At 44.1% G+C, this 27,707-nt stretch overlaps 1 protein-coding gene across 2 annotated transcripts; it reads left to right on the top strand.

Annotated features, from left to right (window-relative positions):
• Positions 1-1,155: 1,155 nt before the first annotated feature.
• SUDS3 (SDS3 homolog, SIN3A corepressor complex component) lies at positions 1,156-26,873 on the top strand. Of its 2 annotated transcripts, none has more exons than XM_048514825.1 (12): positions 1,156-1,472; positions 3,416-3,485; positions 4,047-4,102; positions 6,390-6,461; positions 9,104-9,123; positions 10,186-10,342; positions 10,825-10,920; positions 12,162-12,223; positions 14,068-14,089; positions 15,102-15,207; positions 21,112-21,196; positions 24,406-26,873. In XM_048514825.1, exons 1-12 carry the CDS (start codon positions 1,238-1,240, stop codon positions 24,502-24,504), a joined length of 1,080 nt encoding a protein of 359 aa, XP_048370782.1. In that variant the 5' UTR covers positions 1,156-1,237; the 3' UTR covers positions 24,505-26,873. The 2 variants fall into 2 exon arrangements, with proteins under 2 accessions (XP_048370782.1, XP_048370781.1); XM_048514824.1 differs by having other exon boundaries at positions 15,075-15,207.
• Positions 26,874-27,707: the final 834 nt, after the last annotated feature.

Below are 27,707 nucleotides of genomic sequence, written 5' to 3'. Positions count from 1 at the left end.
ACCACAAGGAAAGTTGGAATGTAAATATTTACATTAATTTTTAAAAATCCACCCCTATATTGGGTGGCCTGGCATTCACTTACATGGTCCCTCAATGAAAAGTGCTACATTTCACAAGTGCTTGTTTATGGCAATAAATATGCCTGCAAAAAGAAATTCCAATTTTCATAGGGCCAAAGGATATTTTTAAGGAAAACTGCATGTTGAATTGACTCTTTAATACATATTGAGATTTGGCACTATTTTCTCCAGCAAAAGCAGTCTCCTGTGCCCAACGCAGGACCTCACTCTCATCTTTACCTTAAACAGGGTATACCTTTGTAATTCACTTTCTACATTGTTTATGGTATGTCAGGTTTAGACCACTTTGTATTATTTGCTAACTATGTAATATTAGTAGCCCTATTACAATGTCGATTAGATTTTATGTTCTCCGATTTAATTGTGTGTTTTAGTTTGTAATCTACTTTGGTGAGTGATAAATTAAGTCAATCAATTTTTAATTATGCTGAACCACATATGGATATCAGTAACAGGCACTGAAAAGTGCTCGAAGAACACTTGTATGTGGGTTGCACTATGATATGGGACCTGTGTTTTAATTTTGTTTTATGTACCGTGCCTTGCTTTTGAAAGCACGTAGGGATTATATGATAGCTGTTCATAAATGTCATCATTAGTAATAACTGCTAAAAATAACTACCTTTCCTCCTGGTCGCAAATTAATCAAAGAATTGATAATCAAAGAAATAACCAGCTGGTGAAACACGTGTTCTTGATTAACTGTCCTTAAAGGCAGGCGGCTTAATTGCATATACACCGTCGTCCCCCCATAAGTGTTGTGTGGATTCTGCACAACTATTTATAACGAGTTGCAATCGTTATAAATGAATTCGTTTTCTATTAAGAGGAAAAACCAGTTTATTTATAACGATTGCAACTCGTTATAAATATGCTGCGCGGAACGTCTCTTGGTACTGCATTTATTTCGCGCGCGCCGGAATCAGATCTACTAAGGAACGTTTCACACAGGCGGCGCCATTTCTGACGGCTACGGGTAGAGCCATGGGACAAACAAGTAGGAAAGGCGAAGCCGCAGAGTTGGTTCCCTCTCCCGCCGGGACCCGGAAGTAGCTTGTGCGCCTGCGTTGGGAGGAGGGCTCGCTCCCTCGGCGCTGGCTGAAGGGAGGAGAGTTGCCGCGGGAAGCGCGTCCGTCGGTTCTCCCGCACCGCCGACATGAGTGTAGCCGCTCTGGTCCCTCCTGCGCTCCCGCCCGGACCGCCGCCGCCACCACCGCCGCCGCCTCCTCCTCCCACCACGTTGCCCCCGGGATCAGGCCCTGCCGCCGCCGCGGCCCTTGCAGCCGCCGCGGCCGTCGCGGCCGCGGAGAGCTATGAAGAGGAGGAGCTGGACAGTCCCGCCGACGAGGAGGATGGAGAGCGCAGCGGCCGCGCGCGGGACTCTGACGAGGGTGAGTGGCGAGGGCCGGGGACAAGGGGTGGGGGCTTGCTGTGGACAGGCATCCCCTCGCAGGGTAGACCGAGCCGGTCTTAAAAGGAAACTCTGTAAAGTATCCCTTGCTGATCTCAAGGGGGGTTTCCTCGCCAGTAAAGGTGCACAGAGTTGTGACCAGGCTGGGTCACTGTTGGGAGTTGGTGAGCGTGCAGCAACGAAGGAAGGTCTGCCTGCCCCCGCCCCACCCCGTGGGAAAAAAGAAGAATGGAGATGCTTATTCAACTCAGCCTGTTAAATGTGCAGAAATAAGGCTGTTTGGTCACAGTGGGATTTCCTTCCAAGTAAATGTTTTCTCTTAAAACCTGTAAACTTTCCCCTATTTTTTAAAAAAAGTATTTCAAGTAGTAAACAGTGTGCATTTAAACGAACCGGAAGCTAGAACAAAGTTAATGCTTCACTGTTTTAGTGGAAGCTGATACAAAACAGTGCAGGATAAATGTTGCTCATCTGCAGAAGCATTTCTGTAATTACTTGGATTCAGTTAATGATTCGGAGCTTGACTGAATGCAGAGGCTGTTCAGCTGTTTTCACTGCATTTGTTTGTTTTAATATGTTTTAATTTGTTTTTTTATCTGAACAAGGAGCCGCCCTTTAACTGTCTTAATTACATAATATGTAAAGAATCTCTGAGGTTTGCCACCATAAGGCAGCATTGATCGCTGTTTGGAAGATTATTTCCAGTAGAGAAGAATTGTATATGATTGGTGTCCTCTCAGTTCAGTTTGTAGTAATATGTACTGAAAGTTTCTGTAGGTTTGCTTCCAACAAAGCTGTTAGGGCAGCAACCTTTCCCTCTTCCAATTAGAATGCCATGAATTTAATCTGAGTAATGTTCAAATAAAATACTGGATGTGTAAGGCTTTTCAGATTGGAATGCAAGACAGTGTGCTAGAGGAGCTAAGCCTAAATCTAATAATTATTGAAAGTACCGAGGGCAGCCAGCAGAACCCTCTGGATTTTGGAGATTTGATAGAGCGGTTTTCCTCAAGTGTCAACCCTAGCCAGCATGATATAGTGGTTAAGAGCTGGTGCACTCTAATCTGGAGAACCGGGATTGATTCCCAGCTCTGCCACTTGAGCTGTGGAGGCTTATCTGGTGAACCAGATTATTTTGTGCACTCCAACACATGTTGTTTGAAGCTCTCTCAGCCCCACCCACCTCACAGGGTGTTTGTTGTGGGGGGTGGGGAAGAGAAAGGAGATTGTAAACCCCCCTGAGTCTCCCTACAGGAAAGAAAGGGGGGATATAAATCCAAATTCTTCTTCTTTTTCTTCTAGTTCGACTTTTGAATGTAAATAACACATCCTGCTTTGGCTGCCTCTTCTACTTCACAGTGGGGCAATGCTGTTCAATAAGCTGGCTTGCAAATTCACAATTCTGAACAAACTGTAGTGAATAATGGTTAAAGGACTGGCAACAAATTGTGGCACCAGCTAATAAATCCAGATTTGCTGAACTGCATTTGAATGCTGAACTGTCTGCATTTGAATGTTGCAGCTAACTGGGAATTACTCATGAAACACTGTGATGTTTGATTTCCATATTTGTGGTTTGTATTTAATGTAATGTAATGCCTACATCAGAGAATCTATTAAAAAATGGAGGACTTTGGTGGAAGTTGCTGACCAACCTGTTGCCATATCTGTTAAGAACCGTGATATATTACATCAGTATCTTCTATAATTTCAGGTTTTGATTGGCAAAAAGGCAAAAGGTAGAGCTGATCCAATGAGCTTGTTTTCTGTGTATATCTAAAGATTTTCCATGCGAGATCGAACATGCTGTTTTGCTTTTTATTTAGTTATCTTGGGGGGAACTTCATGGTTGGAGGGACGGAGCTTGAAGTACAGTGTGCTGCTATTCAACTTCCTGACAGAGGTGGTTTTTGTGTTACTCAGATACCGAGGATGCTAGTGAAACAGATCTGGCCAAACATGATGAAGAGGATTATGTAGAAATGAAGGAACAGTGAGTATTCTTCTCCATATGATTTTATTTACTTTTTCTTATGGAAAGTGCCAAGGTAAAGTGGATCTTGGTGAAGCGCCAGGATTTGTTAGGAATAGAGCTGCTAGAATTTTTTAAGTACTCCGTAAAGGTTTATCTAGTAGTCCTCTCAGGTTGGTGATACAACTGTGAGTTTTGGGTCCTGGTGCAAGGAACATTGTTAAGAGTATCTTCCCTTCCCCTGTGAACCTCTACAAAGCAAACATTATCTCAAAATAGTGTCAACGTTTAACTGCATGCAGTTTAATTTCCATTACATCTCTTGCTTCCATGAAGACGACATTTCAAATGATGCTTGATTGTTGATAATCAATTTAGAGAGGTATTTTTGCCAAAACTCAGCACCCCTGTGTGTGCAGGGGTTGAATGAATGAATTGCAGAATTACCAAAGCTACATTTCTCCCCTTCCTTTGAATGGGGGCGACCCCCGTGAGCACCATAGGACTGTTGAATAAAAGAGGTGTAAGAGTGGGACAATAGAAGGTAAAATAAGCATTTTCTTTGTGTACATCTTTTTGTAGGATGTATCAGGATAAACTGGCTTCTCTTAAGAGGCAGCTACAGCAACTGCAAGAAGGTAATGTTTTAAAACTATGAAATGTAAGAGTTACTGTGTTCCTAATTCTGCTTTTCTGCAAACTCAGGGCACCTAAATCAGATCTTTTGGCACATCCTTTCATAACTGTCATCTTGCTAACTGCAGTCCTTAGGCTGAGATTTCAGAACTTGCATGTAGGTATCCCTTCAACCCCCTTTTTAAATTTCAGCATCAAGTTAAAAAGAAAACAGGATGCCAGAAGAAGGCAGAAGAAAAGCAGAGCACGTTAATAGGACTGCATATTAATCTGCAAACAATGGAACAGGCTGGGTTTGCCATAGTAGCCCAATTCAGAAGCGGGTATGGGAGGGGGGAAATCCACCTATGGAGGCAGTGTCGGGCTTCGCTGGAAGATATGCCCTCCCCAGGGCACTTATCCTGGCAGAGAAGCAAATCTGCCAGAGGGCGGCCATGGCAGACCTTCATGGTGGGCAGACACGGGGCAGAGTGTGGTGATCCTGTGCCTCCACCAGCCTAGCAGGGGGTGTTCCAGTGGTGGGGCTGACATTAGGCAGCTTCTGCCTGGCCTTTGCCTGCCAGAAGGAGAACAGCAGTGGCGTAGTGGTTAAGAGCAGGTGCACTCTAATCTGAAGGAACCGGGTTTGATTCCCCACCTGAGTGGCAGAGGCTTACCTGGTGAACCAGATGTGTTCCTGCACTCCTACATACCTGCTGGCTGACCTTGGGCTAGTCTCAGTTCTTCAGAGCTCTCTCAGCCCCACCCACCTCACAGGGTGTTTGTTGTGGGGGTGGGGGGGGGGGGAAAGGAGTTTGTAAGTCCCTTTGAGGCTCCTTACAGGAGAGAAAGGGGGGATATAAATCCAACTCTTCTTCTTCAGAACACCAGCACTGGAGGCCATAGAGCTCAGTGAAAGGCTGTTTTCAGCGGGGAGGCTTTTTTTGTTTTTCACCTCCCCATGTTGCTGAGAAGCCCTTCTGGAGGTGACAGAGTGGTGCAGCAGCGGTGCGGTATCCTGCCTCCAGGGGTTCTGGATTGGCCTGTAAAGTGTTTTTTCCTCACATATCTGTGTTTTAAAATAACATTCTGGGTAACCATTATTATTCTTGCTGAATACTTAGTTGAAGAGAGAAGTGACCACTGCCTGCAAAGTGCACCTCTGTTGCTTTTGTGTACTCCTTCCTTGCATAATTTTTGCGGGAATGGAGGATGGAGTTGATTGAAGTTAAGCAAGGACATTCAATGCCAGTGAATGCCCGTTTTGCCGAACTGGAAAGTAGCCTGGTCTGAAAGTAGACTGAATATTCTGGTATTGTTACTGCACATCTATGACAATTACATTTCTTAAGGCAATTTACAATTTAAAATAATGGCTAACATACCCCGTGCAAAAGAGAGAATAAAATTCAAGGTACTCACTCTTTCTGCCTTTCGCATTTTTATAATTACGCCTTTCCTCTAAGGTAGCCGTGAGCAGTGTTCATGTTTTTCCCCATCTCCCTTCAGTTTCACAGTAACCCAGGGAAGTCGTACTGAAAGAACAAAACTGATCTAAGAGTCCTAGTCTAACATTCTTAACAATTATAGCACTCTGACTTTTCATAAGAGTCAATGGTGGAGGGATCTAATGAAACTGCAGGGGACCATTTTGGCAGGGGAGGGGCCAAATGGTGCCACCCTGTATCAACCTGTGGAGAAAGTGACCTTTTTAAAGAAATTAATGTTCCAGATTTCTGAAATGGAAGTGTTGGTTGTGAGTAGATAAAACTTTGTTTGTACTTTATCAAGGATACAATATATGGTTTGTGCTCTGTACAGGTATTTTTGGAACATCTTCCCCTCCCCATAGCAATATCAAGGTGCCAGCCGCAATCAGCCATGAGTAACTGGTTATTGTAGGTTTTCTGGGCTGTGTGGCCGTGGTCTGGTAGATCTTGTTTCTAGCGTTTCTCCTGCATCTGTGGCTGGCATCTTCAGAGGTGTATCATAGAGGGAAGTCTGGATACAGAGTGTAACAGACTTCCCTCTGTGATACACCTCTGAAAATGCCAGCCACAGATACAGGTGAAATGTTAGGAACAAGATCTACCAGACCATGGCCACATAGCCCATGAAAAACTCTACAACAACCAGTTGAATCCGGCCGTGGAAGGCCTTCGACAGCCATGAGTAACTTGATTACACTGTAAAACAATGCAATGATGAGAAGGGGCATTGTCTGTTCCAGGCAGGGACATCTTGTCTCTGTTCTCCTAACTTTTGTGGCATAGTAGTAACGCTTCATTTTGTAATACCTTTTCGAAATAGGTACTTTACAAGAGTATCAGAAAAGAATGAAAAAACTGGATCAGCAATATAAGGAGAGGATACGTAATGCAGGTCAGTACTTTGGCTTTCCAATAGCTTGGCTGAGTCTTTTGGTAGTGTGAGGTGTGTGTATCTCAGAAAGGTAGATGCCCATTCAATCCAAGGCTGTGATTCATGCATGTATAGTTGAGAGGAATTTCTTTCAAACTGTTTTCTAAAGCCTGAGCCGTCCTTGAAGTGCTTTCAAACTTTGCTAAAGAGCAAGGATGAAGGGGACATGGAAATATCAATGTTGGGTTTTTTTCCTGTTATTGTTCTTAACTGAATGCAGTTCTGGACAGCCACATTGGTAAACAGTCCCCTTGTATCAGAAAGTCACGTTTAGGTGTATGGCTTACACTGTTCGCCAGTTATTGTGACATAACAGGCCTACGGGCACAGTTAGAACTAGTATGCCCTCTGGCATCATACTTGTAGCTAGTGTGGCATAGTGGTTAAAATCAGGTGAATTCTAATCTGGAGAACCAGGTTTGATTCCCCATTCCACCTGAGTGGTGGAGGCTTATCTGGTGAACCATATGTGTTCCCGCACTCCTACATTCCTTGGGTTAGTCCAGGGGTCTGCAACCTGTGGCTCTCCAGATGTTCATGTGCAACATTGTGCCAATTGGCCATGCTGGCAGGGGCTGATGGGAATTGTAGTCCATGAACATCTGGAGAGCCACAGGTTGCAGACCCCTGGGCTAGTCACAGTTCTCTCAGAACTCTCTCAGCCCCACCTACCTCACAATCTGTCTGTTGCGGGGAGAGGAAGGAAAGGAGTTTAGTAAATTAGCTAACAGTTTGGTAAATTAGTAGAATCTATCATTAAAGATAAAATTATTAAACATGTAGAAAAGCAAGACCTGCTGAGGAAGAGTTAGCATGGATTTTGCAGAGGCAAGTCCTGTCTTACAAACTTACTAGAGTTCTTTGATGGTGTAAACAGGCATGTGGATAGGGGGGAAACCAGTGGACATTGTCTACTTGGATTTCCAAAAGGCTTTTGACAAAGTTCCTCACCAGAGACTATTGAGAAAACTCAGCAATCAAGGAATAAGAGGGGAAGTCCTCCTATGGATTAAAAACTGGTTGAGGAACAGGAAACAAAGGGTGGGTATAAATGGGAAGTTCTCACAATGGAGAGATGTAGGGAGTGGTGTCCCCCAAGGATCCCCTTTAGGACCAGTGCTCTTTAACTTATTCATAAATGACCTGGAAGTAGGGGTGGGTAGCGTGGTGGCCAAGTTTGCAGATGATACCAAATTATGTGGGGTGGGGAGAACCACAAAGGATTGCGAAGAGCTCCAAGCGGACCTTGATAATTTAGGTGATTGGGCTAAGAAATGGCAAATGCAGTTCAATGTAGCAAAATGCAAAGTGATGCACATAGGGGCAAAAAATCCAAACTTCACATACACGCTACAAGGGTCCGTGCTATCAGTCACAGACCAGGAAAGGGATTTGGGTGTCTTAGTTGATAGTTCCATGGGAATGTCAACTCAATGCATGGCAGCTGTGAAAAAGGCAAACTCTATGCGTTACAGGGATAATTATTAGGAAGAGGAGTTGGATAATAAAACTGCAAGGGGATTGTCACATGCCCTTGCTTTATATGTAAAAGCAGTGAGTGCGCACGCGCGACTTGGAGTACTATGTTTCAGTTCTGGGTAAAGCCACATCTCAAAAAGGATATCGAAGAGATAGAAAAAGTGCAGAGAAGGGCAATAAGGATGATTGAAGGATTGGAGCACCTTCCTTATGAGGAGAGGCTGCAGCGTTTGGGACTCTTTAGTTTGGAGAGGAGACGTCTGAGGGGGGATATGATTGAAGTCTATAAAACTATGCATGGGGTAGAAAATGTTGACAGAGATAACTTTTTCTCTCTTTCTCACAATACTAGAACCAGGGGGCATTCATTGAAAATGCTGGGGGGAAGAATTAGGACTAATAAAAGGAAACACTTCTCCACGCAACGTGTGATTGGTGTTTGGAATATGCTGCCACAGGAGGTGGTGATGGCCACTAACTTGGATAGCTTTAAAAAGGGCTTGGACAGATTTATGGAAGAGAAGTCGATCTATGGCTACCAATCTTGATCCTCCTTGATCTGAGATTGCAAATGCCTTTGCAGACCAGGTGCTCAGGAGCAGCAGCAGCAGAAGAAGAAGGCCATTGCTTTCACATCCTGCACGTGAGCTCCCAAAGGCACCTGGTGGGCCACTGCGAGTAGCAGAGTGCTGGACTAGATGGACTCTGGTCTAATCCAGCAGGCAAGTTCTTATGTTCTTGTAAGCCACCCTGAGTCTCCTTACAGGAGAGAAAGGTGGGGTATAAATCCAAACTCCTCTTCTTCTTCTATTCAAATTGGACAGTCCCCATGACTGAAAAACCAACAAGGATCTTTCAACTGCTGCCTCCTTAGTTGACTGATTTAGACAGTAAGATACAAACTGGGAAACTTTCAGATGCTGAGAAAGTTTGCACAGGAGAAAGCAACAGTGAAGAGGGAAAGGAAGAAAGTCAGTCAGGAGCAGCCCTGTAACCAAGCATGTGTGAAGGTGGGGCAAGATATGAAGCTTGTTCTGATTTGGGCAGCAGCCTTATTTGTTGTCTGCTGATGAGATTTTGCTGGATTCATATGTTTGCATTCAACTTGGTCTCTTTTCTTTCAGAACTCTTTCTTCAGCTGGAAGTAAGTGTGACTTTTTGGTTTTGTTACATTTTTAGGGGAAAAAACGCGCAACACTCCACTCTTTAGCACTTTCATTTAATATATTACTCACAGTTTGTTGATTTAGAATATTGTGCAAGCCATTACTCCTTTTTCCCTCAATAAGTAACTGAGTGAATCCCAAGTCTTACATAATCAGATCCTTGTGCAACTGAGTATACCTTCCCTGGCTTAAAGTTTTTCTCAATATATGTCCTCCATGGGTATTATCTAATAGTTACAGTTGAGCTAAGGTTCAGAAAGAGAACTGGATTAAGATCTCTGCTTTCCTGTGGCTCTTACTGGTTGATCCTAGGCCAATTGCATTCTCTTGCTCTAACCCATTGGCTCCCAAACATTTTCAGGCTCCTCCTTTCCATAAGTTCATCCCTAGCGTCCCCAACACTTTAAAAAGCATCATTCAGAATGGCAGTTTGCAAGACTAAGGCCCCTTCTGCACATGCAGAATAATGCACTTTCAATCCACTTTCAATGCATTTTGCAGCTGTGCGGAATAGCAAAATCCACTTGCACTCCTGCATTCCTGCTGGATGACCTTGGGCTAGTCACAGTTCTTCGGAACTCTCAGCCCCACCTACCTCACAAGGTGTCTGTTGTGGCAAGAGGAAGGCGAAAGGAAGGAAAGGAGCTTGTAAGCCAGCCTGAGTCTCCTTGCAGGAGAGAAAGGTGGGGTATGAATCCAAAACTCTTCACTCTTCTCTCCAATTGGAAATGAGATACAGATTCAGATCTTTGGCCTGATCCAGCAGGACTTTTCTATATGGACAGCATTAGAAAGGTGATAGAAACTACTTCCAGGGCATAGAATTTCTTTGCATGGCCCTCCCATCAGCCTAGTATGAGTGTGCCTATGATGGTGACTAATCACGCAAGTGGATGGAGCACTTGCCACACAGTTGATGCAGCTTCTTTGCAAGGGGCATATGATAAAATCACTTTGGGGCTTTCAACAGTTGTCTATCATTAGAAATGGCCCCCTTTCTGTGAGGCCACTCTTCGATAATTTCCTGTTTCCTTTGTCAGACAGAGCAGGTAGAAAGGAACTATATCAAGGAGAAAAAGGCAGCCGTGAAGGAATTTGAAGATAAGAAGATTGAGCTGAAGGAAAACTTGATCGCTGAATTGGAAGAGAAGAAGAAAATGATAGAGAGTGAAAAGCTAACCATGGAGCTAACGGGCGGTAAAGTTGCCAAAAAATGATGACGGCATTTGTGGGGGGGGGGCGGGGGGGGGTTCCAGAGGAACAGAACGCAATGAGCCTGCTTATGCAACTGTATAATCTGTTGTTGAATTTGGATTTTGTTTTTATGCATAGGATCCTCCTTGATACCACTTTGAAGGACAGTATTGTGTGTGCCAATCCAAAGCACCTTTAGCTGGAAGTAAGTCCCACTGGTCTCAGTGGAACTTACTAGAAAGTTTGCATAGGCTTGCAGCTCTAACTCTTGAATGCCTTGATTTTTCACCAGTTTATGGCATGGAAGTGTACGCCAAGGGCAGCCTGTCTGCCTGTTTCTTTGTCAATGTTGAAACAAAGATTTGTTAAATATTGCTAAAAGAAAAGGTTACTTTTCTTTTACTACTATTGAAACGCAGCTCTTCCTTGTGTTCCATTTCCTTTAAAACTCATCCTCTTACTTGTCAACTGTCTCTGTTTCCCAGATTCCATGGAGGTGAAACCTATCATGACAAGAAAGTTGAGGAGGAGGCCAAATGACCCGGTCCCCATTCCAGACAAAAGGAGGAAGCCAGCCCCTGATATCCTTTTAATGGTTCTATTTATTCAGTTAAAACATTGCAAGACTGTCTGTTAATCAAGGTTTTCATTCATGACAAATAGTAGAAATGCAAGAAAATCAGGCAGGATCCAGTAATAAAGCAGCATTAAATTAGTACCAAATAAAATAGTAAACACATTAAAATAGTTTAATACGGAGAGAAGCCGTGAAGACTAGATTTAAAACGCATGAAAAATACTAGTTAGTACATACTAGTGATTTTCTACTGATTTCCAAATACCCTCCACAACGCATTGTAGTTCATCAATTATTTAAAATGTTTATACCCTGCCTTTCTAGGCTTCCTCATAAAAATGCAGAAAAAATAATTTATTGAAAGTACCTATGTGTGTATATACAATAGTTTTGCTCCCAACAGCAAAACTGAACCAGGGCCTAGACAAAAAAAAAAAATTGGGCACAAGGCATGGGGAGACATTCTGCAGAAGAGGTGCCAGCATGGAACAGACTCCCTGTTGGGTAGCTTCTGACAATGGAGAACTTTCGGATCCCCCCGCCCCCAAAGATTATCTTCATTCTGGGTAATGAACTACAGCAAGCAGTTTTTCAAGTGCTGTGGTCCCAAGCTGTTTACCGTCAAGTCGCAACTGATTTATGGTGACTCCAGCAAGGGGCATTCAAGGCAAGTCAGAAGCAGAGGTAGTTTGTCGTGCCTTCCTGGTTGGTCTTCCATCCAAGTACCAACCCTGCTTATCCTCTGAGATCTGACGAGATGGGGCTATCCCAGGCTGCCTTCCCTACCCCAAACAGTCTAGCCCTTTAAAATTCATGCATGTTTTGAGCTGTGCCTAAAAACAAATCAACAGCCAGTGCAACTCTGAAGTAGCATCTTTTCAGCTTTCTGAAGACATGCATTTTGTATTGTACAGGTAGTCTACGTACTGCAGTGGTCTGGCACACAGTTGCTCACCAGGCTTGCTGGCCTTCCCTGAGGTCTAATTTGGCATTCCTTTGCTAATCGTCATTGCAGAACAAGTTCAGTAGTCACAGGCAAGCTGTCTTCCCAGGGAAGCTCACCTGTCCTTGCTGATTATCTCCCTTGGAGACCAGACAAGTTTCCAGGGAACCCCAGAGTTCCCAGAATGAACTTGGAAAGTACAGCTTGCATCCAGTACTGTTTTGGTGGAAAGGTTTTTCTGGCCAATTTCATACATTCTGTCAAGTGCAGTGCCTTGGCTACTTGACCTTAATGTCAACTACCTCAGCTTAATTACCTTCTAACAGATGAACAGATAATGGAGGACCTGCGGACACTCAACAAGGTAGGAGAGCTCGGTGTTAGATTCTCCCGTTCTCATCCAGCAAGCAGGAGAGAATTGGCTTCTCCTGCTCCTCTTTCTGAACAGAAGACAGGGCCAACTAGTTTTGATATCTCCATCTGGCAAAGAATCCCTTCCTAGTTATTGGCTGTGCTTTCTCGGCAGATGGAGCAAGTTTTAATGGACTTCAGTTTTAAGCAGGAAGCCCCTGAGAACTCCCCCTTGTGCTTTCTGTTTGATTGGCTGTATGTTGATTTTTTTTTTGCCTTCTGTATCAATGTCGGAGCCTCCAGAGATATGGGTGGGGTGACTGGACTCTGTCTTTGTTGACCTGGTTGGGTATCTTCACAATATGTAGCCACTCTGTAGCTCTCCCATCCCTTGCCCCCAGCAGAAAAAGAACAGGAACTCCTTGTCCACAGCCATCTTGGGCAAAGTGTGGCAGTTAAAAGAGGGCCCCTGTCTTTTCTTTTCCCCCACCCCTCCCGGTGTTCAGCACCATCACTAAGCAGGGGGTGAAAGATACTCTTGTTGCCAGCAACACACTGGAGTTTCATTTCAGCAGATACACCAATAAGCTGCCATGGTGAGGTTGAGTCAACGTGTTCTGCCAAATCACGGGAGTCTTATCCTCCCTGATAATCTTTCGGAGTGGGACCTCTGTTAAACACCCCTAACTGTGGCTCCTTCTCACCCTAGGAGTATTGTCCTTTCCCTTTGTTTTTATGGAGAGAAGCTGCATTGTTGTCTGTGCCGTTGAAATATCCTTACATTGGAAGCATCTCCTGCATGCACATGGCATTCTCATAGAGATGTAGCAACCAGAAAGGGGGATATACAGCAGTTTCTCATGGGCTAATGATTAGCCCTGACCACCAGCTGCCCGAGTGAGGCTCTGGTGGGTGCAAAATCTCCTGCTCCCAAAATTCCAAGACAGGATTTATGATAATTTTTCCTGTTGGTAATTGGAAACATTGTCCAGAATGCAGAAGGCTGTTGAGGCTCACAAATGGATTTTGGCTCACAGTAGTTTTTTGGCCTTTTTTGACTAGCTGACTCCTGCGCCATGGCTTTTGAAGCAGAGCTATTTCCAAAGCAGTTTGCCACATTATATGGAAAGCGGGCTACTGACAAGAGCCATAAATCCAAAGAGCCTTTGGCTGCAAAACTAGTCAACACGTTTCTCTTGGTTCTTGCTGTAGTTCAGTGTGTAAAGTGTGCTTATTGCAAAATATGCTGCTGCCTCTTTTGAGGATTCTGAAGCAAGGAAACAGTTCCACTTGATCAGTTCTCTCTGTTACTTTGTAAGCTGCCACTCCTCATTAGAGAGGAATAGTTTTTATCCCATTTACATGCATGTGAACATATTCCCTCTTGCAGTAGCACTCAAGAGCTTTAAATGGCCCCATCTGTTTTTTGTAAAAGGTGCAGATTTGAAATGTGTGTCGGGTCTGCTTTCAAATAAACTGTCGGCTTCAGTTGTCATTTTTGTCTTTACAAGGAGAGCCATGCCGCTTTAATCCCGAAACAGTTCGCTGGTTTCAATACAGACTGTATGAGAAGGCATTTTTCAAACTATGTTTGGCAAGGAGAAGGCAAAATGTGTGCACATGCATGGGCAGTTTGCAGGGCAACACTGTGTTCTGGAATCTGTCAGGAATACTTCTTAATTCTGAGTAGTTTAAATCGGTGATTAAAGGTTTATTCAAATGATCTCTTATCTATGTATCAAATGCCTGCAGCTCAAATTGAATCGTTCCATTTGGTCAGTGATTTCTTTTATAAAAAGTTATTCATTACATTGAAATTAGTCTCATAAATCACTAACTTCCATGTTTTTCTTGCAGCTTAAATCTCCTAAAAGACCAGGTAAGCAACTGTAGGCATATTTGCTATACTAATTTCTCTTTATATGTGATTTACTATTTATGTGTCATTTCATGTTGTGCCATAGATGTGCATGGTATTTACAGAAAGCTTGACTTGCAGTACTGTAATTCTTTGTTTGAAAGTCTTAGTACCTGAAATTAAATGGAAGGTAAAGCAGAAGTTCTAAGTCTGGGGATGATTCTGAGAAACAACCACCGTGCAGCATCTCTCTACAATTCTCCAGGTTTATTTTATTTAGATTTATAGCCCTCCACTCCAGTTCAGAACAGTAACAGAGTTAATAAAATCCGTTAAAATAACAAATATGGCAGGAGAAAAATAAGTCAGATTCAGCAGCGGGAAGCAAAACTATAGCCTGAAAATAGCACCAGAATAAACCAAGATCAGTTGAAACAAAAATGCCTTTGACTGCATCTGGATGCTAGCAGAGGTAATATCTGGTGAATCCCTGAGAGGAGGTTTTTCCACACCTGGCAAAGGCCCGTTCTCCAGCTGCCTTCTACCTCAGTGTGTTGGATGGGGCACACAAAGGTGAGGTCAGATCAAAGTCACATAGAATCCTTGCCCATCGAGAAACAAGGCTACAAGAAATGTGCAGGCTTGCAGGGAAAAGATAGGAAGCAAAGAAGGAGGAGGTGTGCTCAATTGTAAAATGCTGAAGGTCCTGAGTTCTTTCTCCGGTATCTCGAATAAGAATTGAACATGACAGAATCTCTCCAGGGTTTTATGCAAAGTAGTTCCGGGCTATGTGGACTTTGCTGTCTCCTACGCTGAGGTTCTAAGATTGAGAACTCTGTTTTTTCTTCACCCACCCCTGGCTTGGTATGAATCAGATCTGCGTACATTTGATTAACCGCCTCACTAGTGTGCTTCGTTTGCAAAAGCTTTCAAGTCTTAACTCTTGCTGTGAAGTCCTGGAATTGAGTGTCATGCCCACTAATGCTGCCATTTGGATATTACACAGCAGATAAAGTTCACTCCTCTGTTCCAGCGTCTCCTTCATCACCAGAGCACCTGCCAGCTACGCCCGCCGAATCCCCAGTGCAGCGATTTGAAGCTAGGATAGAAGACGGCAAACTTTACTACGATAAAAGATGGTGAGTCTCGTTTTGAGAGATGTGGCTTGTTCCAAGCTCATGTGTGCATCAAAAAAAGACCTGCTTCTCTGCCAGTTAATGCAGGTTTTGTCTCTTATTGTAGCTGGTCCTTTTCTGATCATAATAAACAGAACAATCTATCTGATCAATATCTGCACACCTGGCACAAAAAAGGAAGGAAAAATGCAAAACTGATATATAAAAACATGTATTCAATAATGTAACAAATATAACAACAATTTCTCCCAGCATGAAATACAACAATGTGAAGCACTGCAACTTTAAAAAAAGTGAATATGTACAAATACATAAATATTGAATATTACTGAATGGATGCTTCTATATATATCGCTGTTGCATTTTTCCTTCCTTTTTTGTGCCAGTTATGCAGATGCTGATCAAATTGATTGTTTTTTTAATTGTGAGTTTGCTGTTCTGATCCCCTTTTCTGATCATCGCAGAAGGCCTGTCATAGAGCTGGAAAAGGGTTTGAGAACCAAAATGTCCAAGGGATTTAGGGTGAAAGGATGAAATCTGGGATGGCTTGGTTGTTGTTGTTTTTTTCATTTAGGAATGTCAGGTATGGGAAGACATATCAAGTTCATAAAACTATGGATGGTGTGCAGAAAATGGACAGACTTCTCATATCTCTAGAACTTGATAGCCACCCCATAAGAATATGAGCCGTAATTTTACAGCAGCAAAAGAAACTGCAGCTTCACACAATGAATATTGGCATATTGAATTCTCGGCCACAAGATGTGGCGATCCCTTGCTTAGATGGCTTTAAAAAGAATCACACAGATACATGGAGGATAGCTATTATTCATGGTAACTACATGAGCCTTCATGTTCAGGGGTCAGTATATTTCAGTTTGATTTCTTTTAATGACAAACAAGGATAAGCTTTTGCTTTCATCCCCTTTCTGTAGGCATCTGTGGTGATATGTACAGAAGAGTAGCCTTGTCAGTCTGCTGCAGCAAAATAAAACAGAAATCAAGCATCACCCTGGACACTAGCCATGTTTATTTCAGCCTTAGCTTCTTTTGTGAGTTAGGCCTTGCTTCTCCAGATGCACAGTACTCATCAGGTTAGAAAAAGGATACCTAAAGTGGTGAACCACTGATCAGCAAGGCTGCGTTTGTGTTCTTTCATGTTGGGAACAATTTGAGACAAGAGAGTGTCTCACATGAAATATTGTAAGCTGAAGTCTCTGTCTGTTGTCTCTTCCTAGAAAGCTGGCTCTTCCTTTCCCTTTATGCACTTGCTTTGGTTTCCCCGCTACCATTAATGTAGCTGTAGTGCAAACCTTTGCTGATGCTGTAATACACAGGTGTCAAACTCGCGGCCCTCCAGATGTTCATGAACTACAGTTCCCATCAGCCCTTGCCAGTATAGCCGATGCTCATGTTGAGAGGGACTGGTGGGAATTGTAGTTCATGAACATCTGGAGGGCCGCAAGTTTGAAACCCCTTCTGTAATAGTTACCGCAGCATCTTCTGTGCAAGAAACCAAGTAGCCATGGATAACTTCACCCTGCTTGCTTCTGAAAGCAGCTGTAGGTTCTGCAGATCTTGGGCTGCTGGGTACAGATGGTGACCTCTTAACCCTGTACACTCCAGCACAATGGAAGAGCCTGCCCTCAATAATAATGTTTCTGCTTTGCCACAAGCCGGAGAAGTCGGACCCAGGATTCTGGCATTTATTCAGTATTGACGCTCAGTCCTCCCTTACATTCTTGAACCACGTAGAAAGGCAGGCTATAAATGTTTTAATAAATAAATAAATTGCAGCCAGACACAACATTCGATTTCCAGGAAGGTGGCCAATATTCAGTAGCTGAAATGCTGGTGTGTCGTTGTGCCACAAGGTGGCAGAACAAGATAAGAAGTTGCTGTTTGCTAGAGGAGAGTGAAGGACTTTTATTTCCAATAATGCCAAACCCTAATCCCATGCTTGTGATGAAATTTGCATGCCAGAATGAAGATGGTTCTCCAGTGTGTAGCATATGTGGAACATTATAGGCAAATGGTCCAAAATCTCTTAACAAGCGGACCTTTCAGTTGAATTCTTCTGTGTTTGGGCATGCTGTTGGTGCTGATTGCCACCTCGAGAGTTCACTTATCTCTGCCAGCACATCAACGCAGAGGCGTAGCTCCAAGGGGGTGGCCGGGGGGGAGGGGGGGGGGAACGGGACGATGCACCAGGCGTGTGCCCCTGTGGGGTGTGGCAGGGGCGGAGGACACACCAGTGCACCAGGTGCTTTCCCCCCTTGCTATGCCTCTGCATCAACCAAAACACAACCTATAAATCTCCCGAGGTTCCCTAATTTGAGAATTGTTGTCCAAATGACCTTTCCCCCTTGAGGATATCTAGGGTGGACTTTTGAATCTGCCCCTCATAAAAGAATAAATTGAGATGATCTTGTTTTTGTTGTAATTGCTGGAAATGTAATGCAGAGTTGTATTTCTAGTGCTCAGTTAAATGTGGAACCTTGCTATAGAGAAAAGGTTGTGCACTTAACTTAGTGGAGTGAAAGGAATACAATCTGCTGCTGCAGTTCAAGGTGGTTGCCAGCAGTAATAAGAGAAATCAACAAAAGAGCCCCAGCCCCGCAAAAACAAACAAAATCAAATAATAATGGAATCCCCAGAAAAAGGCAAGGGACGAATAATTTTATGCGCCTCCCAGAATGTTCACGTGACTCCTAAAAGTCGGTGCTGTTCAATCATTTATTTATTTATTTATTTATTGGATTTCTTATACCGCCCACCCCCAAAGGGCAGTATAGCTTCAGTGCAAAGATGCAGCTGGTAGATTCATATATTTTTTTCCAGGACTTGAAAGAGATCTGCATTTATTTGTCAGCTCCCAACTGGGTTTTGGACTTGGTTTCTTGGTCCGTAGCCTTCCATGCGGTGTCGCAGTCCATTTCTTGACCTGTGGGGGTGTTCAAAAATAGCTTGCATTGTGAACATGGGAGGATCTGATCAGACAAAACATTCCATCTCACTCTACCTACTGAAACTGTATAGAGTCCATCTATTGTAGCTGTTCAAATCTCCGTGGGTGGATTTGTTCAAAATAAGTCCCATTTGGAGGGTGAATGGAAGATATTTTTGCTGGGAGACATCTCAAAAGCTTGAGATGACTGGTGGTATTCAAAGCAGCAGTGTCCTCCCTTCCCATTTTCAATACACTCTGTGTGAATTAATTGTTTGTATCTTAGAAAAGTTATGATGGCGCTGCTTGTAAGGAAAATAACTCAAGGAAGTACTCTTACTAGAGCAAAACATAGATTTAGTAATCCTGTTTCTTATTCTGTCTTTTCTCCACATGGTACATGGTTGTTTCTGTTCCACTAAGTTATGCTCCCTTTCTATCCAAATAAGATCCCCAAGGTGGCATATGTCAAGCTAAAATAAAATAGCATTTCAAATGTTTAGTCTGGAGAAGCATAGGTTGAGGGGGGACATGAAGGGATGTCATATCGAAGAGGGAGCAAACTTGTTTTCTGCTGCCTCAGAGACTAGGGCACAGAGTAATGGATTCATGGTGCAGGAAAAGAGATTCCACCTAAACATTAGGAAGAACGTCCTGACCATCAGAGCTGTTCGACAGTGGAACTCACTTCCTCAGAGAGTTGTGGAGTCTCCTTCTTTGGAGGATTTTAAATAGAGGCTGGATTAACATATGTCAGGAGTGCTTTGATTGTGTGTTCCTGCATTGCAGGGGGTTGGACTTGATGGCCCTTGGGGTCTCTTCCAACTCTATGATTCTATAATTCTATGTAAAATATTTAACAATGCAATAAAAGCACATAGACATAAAAACACAACACAACTAGGAATGAGGGCCAGTAAGAGTTTACTGGGATACATCAAACAAAACAAAATCTTCATCTCTTGGCAGAAGACAGTGATGGAGACAGACAAAGCTTCCTGAGGAGGGAGTTTCAAGGTGCCATAACTGAGAAGGCCCTTGTTCAGGTTGTGATCCATCTCTCTTCAGGTGGTAGGAGCTCCCACAGCAAGGCCTCCGAAGGTGACCAGAGTGATTGAGTTGATCCATGTGACAGGAGGCGGTCCTTAAGAATGGCCAATCTGAGGTCGCTTTAGTGAACTTCATGTCTAAGCAGAGAATTGCATTTAAATCCAGCTTTCTATCCCACCAGGTCTTCATGCAGCTGGTATGACACCTGCCATTTTTCCATCAGCTAATATTGACCTTTGCTTCCTTTTAAAGGGTGTCGTTGGGTGTTTTTCATTTAACTGCTCCTAGCTATAATATTCTTCACAATAAATACTTTGTTCCCTCCTTCGTTGCTGTAAGAATTTTTGTTTTTGATTGATAGTAATAATGCCTCTGCAGTGGTTAATATTTTTAAAATAACTTGAGTGTGGGCGGACAATTTTTTAAATATATAGTTCAGAGATTTTAATATCAGGTGTCAAAAAGAATGAACCCCAAGAGCTGAAGATTGAGTACTTCTTCCCCCTTTCCCGTTCCTCCTGGTGGGAAACACAAAGGACAATTACAATAAATGGTTAAGGCTAGGAATGGCCCGCCTTTGGCTCTTTAGCAGCATTTTGCTGATTTCCTTCTCGCGAAACGGAGTTTTGTTGGCTGGTGTCCAAATTGTATGCTGAATTTGGTTGACAGGGTCTACTTTTCAGCTCGTTTGTTCCAGTTAGCAAGCGAGTGCCGTTTTAGCCACGCAGTGCACAATTGTTGCAAACTGTTATAGCAACAGAAGGGATGATAGTCATAAAATCCAGCTATGTTGGGAGAAGGAAAACTTTCACTCCCCATAGTGCTATGATTCAGGGTCCTCCAGGATGTAGGTAGGTCCAGGATGGATAAAGAGGGCTGTGTCACACAATTCCCTAGGGGAATTCAGTTTCCCAAGAAGTAATGTTGCTTATGAGGTCATGGAGGATGGGCTTCAGTTGGTTAAATGCTTGAAAAATAGAGCCTTTGGAGGCCCGGTACTTGCTGTCTTCTTCTTTTGATCTCCCTTTTATTGATAGAAGAGCCAGAAAAGATTACACTTCGGACATTTTTGTCAAGTCTGAATTAGGCATGCAAAAGCCCTGGTAAAAGAATGTAGCAGCCCCTCCTAAAACCCCTTTCCTAGACACCAACTCTGTCAAACCTCATTTCGGCACCTTCTCAAAACCTCCTGCTACGGTAAGAAAACCAATGCGGGAGCTTAAGGAGAAGGTTGCTTTTCAAATAGCCTTCCATGCAGTCAGCAAGAACACTCCAAAATCAGCCAGGAAAACAACCATTGAAGCAAAACAGAAGCCCTCCAGATGCCATATTCTCCAGCTTACCCCGGAGACTCATGATGAGACCAAACAGATCTTGACACTTGTGAGTACCAAATTCTAAGGTAAACTGGGAAAGCACCGCTGCCTTCAATACCCCATGAGCTTCTTGTTGGCATCTGATGAGCTTAAATTGTGCCTTTTAGTATGAGTCAGTTTGGCCTGAAAAACAATTCTCTGTTGGGATCCGTAGTCTAGTGGGCTGTCTGTGCTTGTGGGCTAGCATGGGAGTCTCCCGGCACCTTGTGTATTAGTTGTTTCTGTTAAAATCATATTTGTGGTTTGGTGGTTTGGCTCGTTTAGGTTTTTATTTGGGACAAATCCTCACTATTTGCTGGGCATATTGATTCATCCCCCTTCCTCCCCACTACTTCCTGTCCAATGTACGTTACAAACCGTTTCATGAAGGACTCCATTTTTTTTTCTGATACTTATACTCGCGCGTTCATCATGAGACGGAGGGGCAAGAGAGAAGGGGCAGCTCCTGAAGAAGAACAGATCAGTTGATCTTCGTGAGTGGGTTGCTGAGCCCCTGATAACATTTTTAAGGAAGTGTGACCTCTTTATTTGCAGGTATCACAAGAGCCAGGCTATTTATCTGGAATCGAAAGAGAACACCAAAATCAGCTGCGTGATCAGTTCTGTGGGAGCCAATGAGGTACATGATTCTCTTCAGTTCGAGTGCCAGTCCCACAGGCCGTTCTCAAGATTTTTGGCGGCCTGCAGTCTGGGGCCCAGACTCTGGCTTTTTAAATTATTAGCAGTTTTCCTGTTAACAACTGGCTGTTACTTATAGATAAGTGGATTTTTTTCTTCTTCTGGTTTGGGGGATCAGTGCGATTCGGAACCAGAGGCAGGGTCCTTGGCTGGCTTCTGTATAGTCGGTTGCATAGCAACAATCGGCATGGGCTTGATGGGGTAAAGCTTTGCGGGCTGGCGAGAGTCTTAAATTAGAGCCAGAGCTGAGGTTTTTACCAAGCGGTTTTCATCATCAGCACACAGGATTTTAACGCAGAGTTCATTCTGTCTGGCAGTTGTACACAACGTGTACAATAAGTAGAAGCAGTGGTGGGATCCAAAATTTTTAATAACAGGTTCCGATGGTGGCGGGATTCAAACAGTAGCGCCACCGCACACACGCACCTCCAGTCCCTATTGGGCAGGGAGGTTGCTTTAGTAACCTCTTCTCCGCACTCAGAAAATATTAGTAACCACTTCTAGAGAAGTGGTGAGAATTGGTTGGATCCCACCTCTGAGTAGAAGAATATTGTTGGAGCACCAGCAGTGGCGTAGGAGCTCTTAACCTCCTACGCCACTGCTGCTCCACTGTATAGTGGTTAAGAGTGACCGACTCTAATCTGGAGAAATGGGTTTGATTCCCCACTCCTCCATATGAGCGGCCGACTCTAATCTGAAGAACCAGGTTTGTTTCCTTGCTCCTACACGTGAAGCTTCCTGGGTAACCTTGGGTTAGTCACAGTTCTTCAGACCTCTTTCAGCCCCATTCACCTCATGAGGTTGTGTGGAGAAGAAAAGGGAGACAGTGTAAGCCGCTTTGAGACTCCTTACAGAGAGAAAGATGGGGCAGAAATCCAACCTTTTATTAGTATTATTATTTGTAGGTTGCGCCACTGCTGAAGCTGCAGTTTGAAGTTGAATATTAGTGTAGGATCAGAAAGGAAACATAGTGCACCTACTTTAATAAAGATTAAAAGCATCTGGGGTGTGTGCAGCAAAAAGATAGGACGAGTCCCCCATGCACTGGTCTTCTATTTAAAATTATGACGAACAAGGCTCAGTTCGAATTTGGCCTGGTTCACACATCAAAGAGAATGAAGTGCTCCACCAGGCTGCAGCTGGTGGAGTCCAACTTTAAATGTTTCTTGACATTAAAAAAATCCATGAAAATAGAAAACTAGCTTTAAAGGGAGGAAAGGTTCCACTCTGCCACTTCGCTTTCTGAGCTGGTTTTCTGCTTGTGGGGATCCTTTCACCGAGGGGTGTTTTATACGTTGTGATCATCTGCCTGCAAGTCCATTATACCTCTTAAAAATATTAAAATATCTCTTAATGTCTGAGAAGTGTTTGGGGAGAAAGTCAGGAAAAACAAATGAATCTAAAAGCAGGCAAAACCTAATCAGAAATTATGGAAGGAGACGTATGTGTTTTGTACTTGGGATATTACAAGAGAAGGGCGCGATGCATAAAAAATATTCAAATAAGTATGAATAAAAGACCAATTTTTTTTTATTACTTGGTCAGATGCTGAATTATGGCCTTTGTTCAAAGTGTCTCATTTCGGTTAATGAGACCAGTCACAGAGATATTACGTTCAGTGGGTGATTATTTAAACAAGCATGCTATATTGCACCAAGAAGATATATTATATAACGCAACAGTGAAATTGCTAATTTGATTTAAGGTTATTAACACGAACAATAAGAATCTTAATATGATTAGATGACCACATAATTAAAATTAAGTCCCATCTTGTCCCATTGCAACAAAGGTGCTTTGACGTAGGATTCTTCTGGAATCTGCCAGTTGAAGAACACTTCAAAGGTCAGGTTGAAGTGAGGAGGAAGGAGCAGTCTTCTATTTCAGCAGAAAACAAAAGAGAAATCACTTCAGAAGAGTCCATGTAGCTCAGGGGTGTCCAACTCTGGCACTTCAGACGTTCATGGAGTACAGTTCCCATCAGCCCCTGCTGGCATAGCCAGTTGGCCGGTGTTGTAGCTGCTTAAGTACATCTGACTCTTGAAAGTCAGGACCTGCCCATTTGAAAATTAGAGGTTTAGTAAAATATTTCTGCTTGGCTCAAGTGGAAAAAACTTAATTTTTTACAAACAGAATTATCTGTGGTGTGTTCGTTATTTATTTATTTACTTATATGTCACATTTGATGTACCACCCCACCCCTGAAGGGCCCTGGGCCGTATTGGCATCCAGGGGACAACGGCTGAGACTGAGAGGTATTCTGTACCTTCTTTTTAGTCTTTTTAGCAAGGGACTTGGAAGTTGCCCCATTGGTCACCAAAGCAGAGTCAGAAGTCTGGAACTTCTGTCAAGACTGAGGAAACCCTTTTGCTCTGCTAATTGGGAAACACGCTGTAGAGTAGACTTACCAAAAAAAATTACCTGAGGCTGCTCAGTCTCAACAAAAGACCAGAAAACCTGCAACGACAGAGGGAGAAGGGTATTGGGACGCTGCCTCTTCCCTCAGAAACAGATATTCATTTATCTGGCAAGCCTGATCTTGGAAGCTAAGCAATGTCAGCCCTGGTTAGTGCCTGAATGGGACACCACTAATGAGGTCCAGATTTGCTATAAAGAGGCAGGCAATGGCAAGCCACCTCTGCTTATTGTCTTGAAAACATCTTTGCCAAAAGTTGACTGCAGCTTGATGGCCCTTTCTAGCTCCCGCCCATGAATATAACCCATTAGTTGTCGTGAAATGTACAATAGCTCTGCTTTTGAAAAACAGTTGAAAAGACCGAGAGCTGTACTGATTTCAGAGGTCTCCTTCAAGAAGAAGAGAAGAGTTTTGGATTTATACCCCACCTGTCAGGAGACTCAAGGTGGCTTACAAGTGCCTTTCCCTTCCTCTCCCCACAACAGACACCTTGTGAGGCAGTTGGGAGTTTCAAAGGACTGCGACTAGCCCAAGGTCACCCAGCAGGAATGTAGGGGTGCAGAAACATGTGGTTCACCAGATAAGCCTCTGCCACTCAAATGGAGGAGTGGGGAATCAAACCCGTTTCTCTAGCTTAGAATCCACCTGCTCGTAACCATTACACCACGCTGGCTCTCAAAGCTTTTTATTCTGCCATTGCTCCTGAACTTATGGATCTTTTTCTTCCTTTGCAGATCTGGGTGAGGAAAACCAGCGACAGCACAAAAATGAGGATCTATCTCGGCCAGCTACAGCGAGGGGCGTTTGTGATCCGCCGGCGGTCGGCTGCGTGACTCTCTGCACTAACGCTTCTGTGACATGTTATAGACAATCAGTTCTTATGGAGATTCGCAGTTGCTCTTCCCGGATTTTGTCAGAAGACGTTCATTCTCTTACCCCCAACCCCACTCCCTTGGAAGCAGTCTGTTCGCTGCCATGTTATTCCAGCCGCCGGTGTCTCTCGTGAGCCCAGGCTGTGTCCTGGAGTTTGGCCAGGGACACTAGTTTAGTTTAGCGTTTTTTTCTTTGTAACCTGAGACTGTTTAAGGAGAATGTATGCCAATGTTTTTAAACTTTGCATTCTGACATCCTGTAAAGAGTACGCACGGTACCTTCGAATTGAGCAATGGCAGCTCGGTGGTGAAAAGGCCTCGAGGAAACTTACCAGCGATCTACGAAGATGCAAGGCACTGAAAGAAGAGGAAACAAATCCTCTTGCAGTGCCTGTTGCTATTTAGCCTACAAAACATTACCCCTGCAGGGTTACAGGGAAAAGGTGTTAGTTTTCCAAAATCCTGAAAGTACATTTTCCCCCCTGGTTCAAGTGTAGTTAAAGGAGTCTGACTTGGTTACTCCGAAGCTACTTGAAGAACTCTGTTTTCGTTTTGATGTTTCCTGCGGCTGGCGAATCCAAGGAAAGACTGAACTCGGGGGGGTTCAGGGAAGGAGGCTGCATAAGGGGAGATTCACAAATGGGGGTGCCTGTTGCACGCTGCGCCATGCGGTGATCACGACAGTTCGCCTTCCTTGACCAGTGGGGTGGTCTTGTTGGAGGAGGGGTTTCTGCAGAATGTCACATGCCGCTGCCAGGCCTTGGCTTTGTATGTGAGCATACTTTAAAAAGTGTCACGAATGGTGTGATGGCGCCAGATGGAGGTGCTTCGTGCTTCTTCCAAGAGTGCTGTGCTTTTGTGTGACCTGATGGTGGCAGTGAAGTTGCTTCCAAAACACTCCTTTATCTCTGGCATCTACTGTGGTATTTGCTTTATTCTCAAGCTCCCCTGTTGGCTGGCAGTCTTGTATGCCAATCTGGCCAGTGCAGACCGCAAGAGGACGGGGCTCTGCTGCATCTCTTTCAAGCATGCCCTTCAACAACATTGGTTATCTCACGGAACCCAGACCTCTTGCTTCTGAAGCATTCTGGCTTCCTTTTATTTTGGAATGTGTCCGGCTTCTTCTCTGTTTTTTTCCTGGCAGTTTTGTGTTTCAAGTCAGGCAGCGATCAAAACCACTTTAGGACTTTGGGATGGACATTTAGGAAGTTGGTGGCTCTGGGGCACCTCTTGCTCAAGCAGTGGTCAGTAGCTCACTTGGAGATTCTGCTACTGCCTTCCCGTGAGGTCTTTCCCACCAAATTGAGGCGTGTCAGACATGAAAACTGAACAGCGAACCGTCCTCTTGTTGGTTTTTTTTATTTTTATGCATTCGCTTTAGATCACTCGTCTAGCAAGTTGCTGATTGGAGGCAGTTTTCCTTGACACACCCTTGAGCTGGGGAGGCTTATATTATTTCCTCAGGAGCTGTGAACAAACCAGATGGTTGGTGTTCCTTTGGCTCAGCTGAGCTATGGGGTGTGCTGATAGTTTTGCGTTAAAGGCAACCTGATCATAAGCACATACACCTGCTGCCCTTTAGGTCATCTGTCTGGTAGTACGTGCGTTGTGCATCTCTGCTGTGTAGTGCCTGACTTCAGAAAGCAGAGGGTACGAACAAAGTCACCATTTGAAGAAACCAGGCTCTGCTAGAGAGTAAGTGCTAACACCAGGAGAGCTAGAGAAGGCTCCTGTAGTGATCTCCTCCAATAGGTGTTGCTGTGCTCCCTGTTGATCTTGTGGCTGCTGCTTTGCAGTCTGCTGTATAAAGTAGATGGTAGAGATGCAGGAGCCCTTTCTTGCCTGGAAACGAGCCCTTTCTGCGGGCTGAATATCACCCCTGTCTATCTCCAAAGAATTAAAAGCACAGCTGGATGAAACGCTGCCAAATGTTTGCTGCAAATCTGAAAGTTTTTTTTAAAGGATTTATTACCTTTCTGTTTCTTTTATGGTCAAGGAGCAGCCTTAGCCGGCAAACATTTTTGAGAGTGGCTGCATAGTCTTGCCTCCTTGGGAAAAGGGTAGGGGGGTTTTTTGCAGTGAGATGGTTCTTTATAATAAAGGCCTTGGGAGAGATGGGCAGCCTTCGCGGAGCCTGGAAAATCTGGCCTTGGTTTCTGTAAAACTGGGGCGTGAAATAAGCTGGATTCAACTTCAGAGCGTTTGCTGCCCCCAGCTTCATTGAGGCATCATTGGTGCAAAGGAAAGTCTCGAGTTTTGCACCTAGATAGGTCAGATTTCTGCGTGCCGAAACGGTTCAAATCAATAAAGTTTAGAGATTTGCAGAAGGAGCATCTTTATACATTCCTTGCTTTACTCTGGTTTTGAATGGGGAATTATTGCAGCGTTTGCAATATTTTTGAATGCTGCGACGGGAAGAGGAGGGCGTTGATCAGCCTCCCTTGTTGTATGTTCAGCATATCCGTGATGACATTGTATAAATGCCCTTGGGGGTGGTGGGGCTGTGGCTGAATGGCAGCACACCTGCTTTGCGTGGACATACCAGATACAGTCTTCCACCTGACTTATCGCTGCCGGTCAAACTGATCCCTCCTGAGCTTGAAGGACTGTGCAGGTCTGATTCAGAATAAGATGGTTTGTGTGCTCAGCATTGAAGAGGCCGGCTACAGCCAGATTCAAGAACTTGGGCTTCCATTCAGTGGCGTATCTGCCAGAGGGACATGGGGGGGGGGATCAATTGATCCCAGGTGCCCCCCCCATTGGATCACAGACACTTTGTGAGGTAGGTGGGGCTGAGAGAGTTCTGAAGAACTGTGACTAGCCCAAGGTCACTCAGCAGGAATGTAGGAGTGCGGAAACACATCTGGTTCACCAGATAAGTCTCTGTCACTCAGGTGGAGGAGTGGGGAATCAAACCGGGTTCTCCAGATTCGAATCCACCACTACACCACGCTGGCAAACTAATCATTCCCAGTCCGCATTGAGATCAAGTCTGGGTGGTGTTGGGTTTGCTTGTGAATTGCATCATGAATATATGATGCTGTTTTACACGAAGTCAGACTTATGGTCCCTCTCCCACGACCCTGTCTACTGCCTCCATCATATCAACGGTAGAGGTGTCTTTCTCAACATCGTTTAAATGAGATCTTTGTTAGAGACTGACT

The sequence above is a fragment of the Sphaerodactylus townsendi genome, linkage group LG13 (genome assembly GCF_021028975.2).
Source record: "Sphaerodactylus townsendi isolate TG3544 linkage group LG13, MPM_Stown_v2.3, whole genome shotgun sequence".
NCBI lineage: Eukaryota > Metazoa > Chordata > Lepidosauria > Squamata > Sphaerodactylidae > Sphaerodactylus > Sphaerodactylus townsendi.
The sequence above is the reverse complement of the archived record's forward strand: the minus strand, read 5'-3'. Positions and strand labels throughout refer to the sequence as shown.

Bases quoted from the DNA above. Each gene is read 5' to 3' on its own strand.
- SUDS3 (XM_048514824.1), top strand. From the start codon at position 1,238: ATGAGTGTAGCCGCTCTGGTCCCTCCTGCGCTCCCGCCCGGACCGCCG. The intron at 3,486-4,046 runs GTGAGTATTCTT...ATCTTTTTGTAG, and splicing joins TATGTAGAAATGAAGGAACA to GATGTATCAGGATAAACTGG. The intron at 15,208-21,111 runs GTGAGTCTCGTT...CTTTATTTGCAG, and splicing joins CTTTACTACGATAAAAGATG to GTATCACAAGAGCCAGGCTA.